A 6,582-nucleotide genomic window follows, 5' to 3' on the forward strand; every position below is an offset into this window, starting at 1 on the left:
TCTTTCTTTCTTTCTTTCTTTCTTTCTTTCTTTCTTTCTTTCTTTCTCTCTTTCTTCCTTCAAAAACCTCTTTTTCAAATCTCTCTTTCTTCAAAACACAGGGACAAGATTAAAACCCAGGTCTTCTGACTTCTAGTCCTGGTGTTCTTTCCAGGACATATAGTTTTACATTCTGACATTTGTACAGTATTTCCATAAGGAGGCAGAAGTGGGGTGGGGAATAATAGTTCAACACTTCTAAAATCTGTGATTTCCTTTGTAACTTCTCCACACCTTAGTATAATCTATATGGGATGTTAAAGCCAGAAATCCTGTCTTCTAGTGACCAACCTTCTGTATGAAAGCCTTTTTGCCCTTTGCTGGGCTGGGTAGCCTCAAAAAGACACAATCCAGGGACCCCTCATTAAAGCTTTTTGAAGTTGGAAGCCACTAGAGTCTCTGTTCCCTTGGCATAGTCCTCAAGGGGGAAGGGTCACGATCTCATTCAGCTGAGGCATTGGAGGGAGATTTTGGAAGAGGGATAATTCATGCATTCACTTATTCACTCAACGAACATTTCTGCCAACTTGAGATAAAAAAAAAATTAGAACTAGGAAGGACATGAGAGGCTATTTTAGAGGCCAACTTCTCCCATTTCGGAGAGGAAACAAAAGCCTAGGGCTTGAGTGACTTGCTGTCAGAGTCAGAATCAGAACTCAGGACCTTCTGACTCCACGGCCAGTACTCTTTACACTCCCTTGTATATTTTTAATCCGTTAGTGATGTCTTTTGTTTGTGACAGCACAGTCATTTTTGGACACACCCCTTCGCCCTAACAGAGCGCTCCTTTGTCAAGAATCAACACAAGTCAGAACCACCAACCAATACATCGGCAGTGTGGACAGCACCTAAACCCAAAGCCCACTGCCTCTCTCTGGGGCAAAGGGAGGCCAACATTTATGTTTAAACTAACACTCCACTAATTCATAGAATCCACCAAGGCAAAGGCAGGTTTAGCTACAGAATCTTGAATGCAAAGCATCTTGAAATGCAAAATCTAAAGGTGCCCTCCGGCAAGTTGAGCGGATTGTACTGAATGGGCACCAAGCTTTCCTCCAGCTCTAAATCCATACAATCATTCAAAAAAAAAGTAGTCACATAAAGAAAATATCAGAGCACAAGCAGAAAGGCTAGAGATCAAAGGGGAGTTGGGCTCCCCTGGACAAACAGAAGCATCGGAAAAGGACAGCGTCCAGATTTGGGGGTGGGTGGAGGAAGGGCCAGAATACAGGTGCAAAGCCCTGTGCCAGGCAGACCCTGGGAGGGAGAACCAGATTCTGATCCCGCCTGGTTAGGAGATCAAATACAAACCCCCTTTGTTTGAGGTTGGAAACCCTTCACAACCCGATCCCCTTCCTATTTTTTTTCCGGGCTTTTTACACCTTACTCCCCAACATGTACTCTTTAATCCAGTGACACTGGTCCCTTGGCTGCCCCCCAACAAGACACTCCATCTCTTGGCTCTGGCCACTCTCTGGCTGTCCCACAGGCCTGGAATGCTCTCCCTCCTCCGCCGTGAGTACTGACCGCGCTGGCTTTAAGTCCCAACTAAAATCCCATCTTCTACAGGGAACCTTTCCTAGTCCCTCTTAATTCTAATGCCTTCGCCCGATTCATTATCTCCTACTTCTCCTATATATAACTCGTTTGTACATAATTGTTTGCTTGTTGTCGAACCTATTGGATTGTGAGTTCCTTGAGGGTCAGGGATAGTCTTTTGCCCATTTTTGTACCCCCGGCTCTTAGGACGGTGCCCGACACATAGTAGGCGCTTAATATTGACCTACTGTGGGAAGTAACTACTTTCTAGTCTACTCCAGCACACGTGTCCGGTATTGACAGCCCCTCCCCAGGTCCCCGCTCCCCGGGTGGTGATTGGGTTTTGAGGTGAAGGCGTGGTCTGGAGGCTGGCTAGGCGGGGCACCAAAAGGGGGCGAGAAACGAAGGGATGGGGCAGGCAAAGGAATTGTCGTCACTGAGGACTTGGGGAGGTGGCGGAGGGGATGGGTGCTGGAGGAGGGGGTGTGGGCAGGTGCTGGGGGCGGTGCGGACGCTGATGGGCAGGTGTGAGGCTGAGTGAGGAGGGGCTCATCGGGGACACGCTGCTGAGAGCAGCAGGGGCACAGTTGGGGCACGTCCCCATGGAGCTAAGATGCAGATTGGACTCTGGGCGTGGTTGTCGGGGGGAGTGTCTGGTCGGGAGGCGGGGCTCAGCCGGGTCCGTGTCCGGTCCCAAGCAGCGCTTCCAGTGGGTCTAGCAGGACGTAGCGCTGAGCGCTCCCTATCTGGGCGCCTCTCCAGCCTCCGGGCATCCTCGGGACCGTCCCCTGGGGGATCGGGGGGCATGGCTGCAGTGGGGCAGCTCCTTTCTGCTCTCCCTGCTGCCCTCGCCCCAAGTAGCCGTTGCCCCCGCCGCCACCTCCTCCTTGTCTTCCCCCTGCTGCTGCTGGCTCCGGCCGGCGCCCCAATCAGCGCTGCGTGGACTGGTGAGGGCTCAAGAGAGGGTCCGGGGTGCGGGTGGGGGCGAGGCGACGTGACAGGAGGTCTGGGGGAGGAAGAAATGCTGGGCAGGGGGGCAAGAAGTCGAGGGAGTAGATGGATGTAGTGCCTAGGGCGGTGGAGGTACGGAACGGAGGGTCTGGGGGGTGCTGTGCGTGAGGATCAGGGGGTGGAGGGGAGAAACGCGAACCAGAGAGAAGAGATGCGGGGGTGGGCGGGTCGAGGGCTGGGACAGGTGAGGGGAGAGGGAGGAACTTGCGTTGAAATAACTGTTCAGGACCTAGGAGGGGAGCTGGGGTAGATGGGGTTGAGGTATGAATGCGCTGGAGGGGCGCCGGAGGAGCCTTGTAGAAGATAGGGCAGGTGCGAGGAGAGAGTGTTAAAACACCAGTTTTATGCAGTCCCGGAAGAAGGCAGCGGTTCCCGGGTGGGAGGCGCTCAAAGGGAGCCTTGTTCTGCACCTCCGGAGTGAGTTGTTCAGTGTGTCGTTTGTACCTCGTGCCAGCGTCCTCTGGCTTGGGGGCGGGGGAGGTAGAGATTTATGGATAGTGTGTTTGCTTTATGTAAGTACAAGGTTCTGCATATTTGTACGTTTCCATACTTCAACGATCTTTGCTCCACTGAGGCACTTAGAAATAAATACCTCTGTGTCTTTCACTGTCTTCAGAGTTGATCTGGTCTCTAGCTTTGTTACCCTGAAATTGGCGATGAACCCCTTAGAACTTACTTAGATGGATCCTCAGAGGACAGGGAGCGCATCCAACTCATCCTAGGAGATTTTTCCAGCGGTGAGAAATCATGCTAATATGGCCCAGGGTGAACCCGGGAGTCACCTCTAGGCATGATGAGGTATGGTGTGGGGGTGGGGGGAAGACCGAGGAGCCGTAACTGACTTAGTCTAGGCATACGTGTTTGTATAAATTGGTGTATGTACATATGTATATAACAGCTCACATTTTATATAATTTGCCACAACTTTGTGAAGTAGTGCAAATATTATTAGTACTATTTTGCAGAAAAAGAGACAAGCTCAGAGAATCAAAATGTCTTACCCAGCAAGCAAGGTCAGAGCATCAGAGCTGGGACCTCAGTCTTGGTCTTGTGACCCTAAAAACTCTTTGCACTGAATATACATATGCACCTTTCTGCTTTCCACATGTCTATGTACAAACACTCACTAAAATATATATTACACAGAGAAAAGCAGCCCTGTGTAAAGGATGTAAAATGAATTTAATAGGATCAGCTACATTTATTATTTTTTAAAGGAAAAGCTAAGGACTTTAAGAGACTAGAAACAGGACTGGAAGGACTTTTCCCCCTTGGTGATTTGGCTTAGGGTTTCATTTTGTTAATTGCTATGACACTTTAATTACCGTAATGCTTTAATTAGAGATTTTAAAAGTCCCTAGACTTTTGGGACTTTGTGTTTAAAATGCAAAGAAAGGTCAACTTTTTTTTTTTTTGTCTGCAAGGTACGCAGCAATCAAAATAGCTGCTTATGTCCTAAGTATAACTTTTTCAAGCTAAAGGAGAGTCTATTGTTGCCTGACCTATTACTTGTAGTAATTTGTAGACTGGGTTTTCTGCTCTGATTTCCCCTTCAGGGCTTCAGATTCTCTTCCTGTTCTGTGAGAGGGAGCTTGATACTCAGTTCTGGTCTTTGAAATGGGTACAAGGTTAGCATTGCATTTGGACCAGAAGCATTCATTTTAAAAATCCTGTTGTTTGAACAGAAGATAAAAAGGATGTTTCACCATATCCACCATTACAATCCTATTTTTCCTTTGGGCACCATTTGCTTGCCTGAGCAATGGATCTCTGTCAGGGCATGGAATTAGAATTTCATTTGTGGGGGGCACTTTTGCAGGCTGTTCATTAGCTCAGGAAGAAGAAGAACACTTTGTTTACCTGCCTAAATGTATTTTTAGGAGAGATAACAACAACACATGATATTTTCCACTAATATTTGAATTAAGTGCCTACCCCATGCCAAGCATGAGGGATTCAAAGACAAAAGGGAGACGGTTCCTGTCCTCAAGCAGCTTGCATTCTAATAGCAAAATACAGCTATGAGTTATAGCTTCCCTCTAGTAGCAAGAAAAAGGAGTCACAAGTCTAGGTAATAGAGTGCTAGGGTAGCCAATTCTGTGGGGGCTGGTGGTGAGGTATGTACCCAGCAACAGGGAAAATGGCAAAATGTGTGGAGTAGCTAGGTTATGGAGCATGGTCTGGGGTCAGCTGGATATCATTGACAAGGTGAGTTTTCAATCACTCATTGACTCACCAACTAGGATAACTCAGGCCCAGGGCAGGGTTCCAGAGATGGATGGATCATTTTCCCTGGGGAAGGGGACCATAAGTCTAAAAGTCTTATATATAGAGAAAGCCTTACATATTTCAGAACTTCAAGAAACTCCAATTTCACCCCTCTTTGCTTGTACTTAATTATCTATGTGCTTGGTGTTCCTCCCTCCCCTAATCTCAGTAGAATGTAAGCTTCTCCAGGGCAGGGATTGATTTTCTTTGTACCCCCAGCATAGCAGAGGGTCTGGCACAAAGAAGATACTTAAATATTACTTGTGGAACTGAATTTAATTCATGAATACGGAGGACAATTCCTCCATGCATTAATAAACACCTTAATGAGTTGTGGCCAAAGTAATTCATCACCCAGTGGCCAGCCCTCTGGGGAGAAGCCTCTCTGAATTTAGCTGGACTGCTTCTCAGATGATGGATGAAAGGTCCATCTGAACTTGAAGCCTTCTAGCTCCGCGGAGTAGAAGCTTCCAGAACGTGTGCTCTGGTAGAAACCTCTTCAGGAGCCCAGGGTCACACCAGTGACTACAGGACAAGGCCCCAAAGGAAGACCTAAACACAGAAACTAGGCAGATGTCCTTCCTATTTCAGCGGTCAAAAGTGGCTCCATCCATGATCCAAAGGAAGCGCAGGCCTAGAAAATACCTTGTGCTTCTGTTCTTTGTTTAGTTTTTTTTAAATGGTGATTTACAAAGCATAGCACATCATTAGGTTCAGGATTCTATTTATCGCTAGGATATGTTTTACTTGTCGGAGCTGTTGTGGGAGGCAGTGAAAAGAAAAAAAATCAGCATCAATCACACTATGAAGCAAATACAGGATGATCAAATATCAGAGTTGACAGTGGACTTGGAGATCACCTTGTCCAGGAGTTCTTAACCTCTTGTGGCATGACCTGCTTTGGCAGTCTGATAAAGCCTGTGAACTTCTTCCTTTTCAGAACAAATGTTTTTAAATGCCCCAAATAAAATACAGATAAAATGCAAGGAAATATAGTTATCATTTTTTTTTAAATGAGTTCATAGAGTCCAGGTTAAAAAAAAAAAACAAACCAATTTAGCTCAATCCTCCTATTTTTTTTTTTACAGAGGAGGAAACTGAGACCCAGAGAAGGAAAGTGACGGGTTCACCCAGGGAGTGAGTAATAGAGCTGGAATTCAAAACCAGGTCCCCTGGCTCTAAAAACCCAGTGCTCTTTATTATACAGCACGAAGGGACCGTTTTGAACACAGTTCAGCAACAGCAAGATAAAACATCAGCAGTAAGTTTCAAATAAAAATACCAAACAATAATCCTAGTGGATCCTAATGAGCACATTCATATTTTTGAGCAGTAAGTCTTGTCTGAGAAGCTGAAGTTGCAAGATTTTCAGCGAAGCTTTTTGCATCTGCTTGGTCTGTATTTTGCTGCTGGTAACTTTTTCTACTGATTTGTGTTTTGACTGAATGACCTTTCACTATATCATGAAAGAAATCACAAACATCTTATGAAATAAACCTGTGTATCAAATATTTTAAAGCCGAAATTCATCTTGTGAGGTCAGCATATTGAGGATCTATGATTTGGGTGAGTGTGGGAGCTCCTTCCTTCAGCACAGACTGCATCTAGTCTTTCTTAGAGTGAAAGAAAATTGCCTGACATTCCATGCCTTTGCATTGGTTCTCTCCCATGCCTGGAATTCATTCTCATATTCTCTCTCTCTCTCTCTCTCTCTCTCTCTCTCTC

General features: G+C 46.3%; 1 protein-coding gene across 3 annotated transcripts in view; it reads left to right on the top strand.

Moving 5' to 3' along the window:
• The first annotated feature begins 2,181 nt into the window (after nt 1-2,181).
• CHRNA5 (cholinergic receptor nicotinic alpha 5 subunit) overlaps nt 2,182-6,582 on the top strand; it is a 32,706-nt gene continuing 28,305 nt past the window's right edge. For 2 of the 3 annotated variants that reach the window (XM_069071407.1, XM_069071406.1), the window contains exon 1: nt 2,182-2,525. In XM_069071407.1, the coding sequence (XP_068927508.1) occupies nt 2,192-2,525 (334 nt within the window). In that variant the 5' untranslated portion in view covers nt 2,182-2,191. Of the gene's footprint in view, nt 2,526-5,945; nt 6,119-6,582 lie in introns of all 3 variants that reach the window. The other variant, XM_069071408.1, reaches the window with a different exon arrangement.

Source organism: Petaurus breviceps, unplaced genomic scaffold, assembly GCF_028583685.1.
Source record: "Petaurus breviceps papuanus isolate PSGF00001 unplaced genomic scaffold, PetGlider_PUasm1.0 90825, whole genome shotgun sequence".
Taxonomy (NCBI): domain Eukaryota; kingdom Metazoa; phylum Chordata; class Mammalia; order Diprotodontia; family Petauridae; genus Petaurus; species Petaurus breviceps.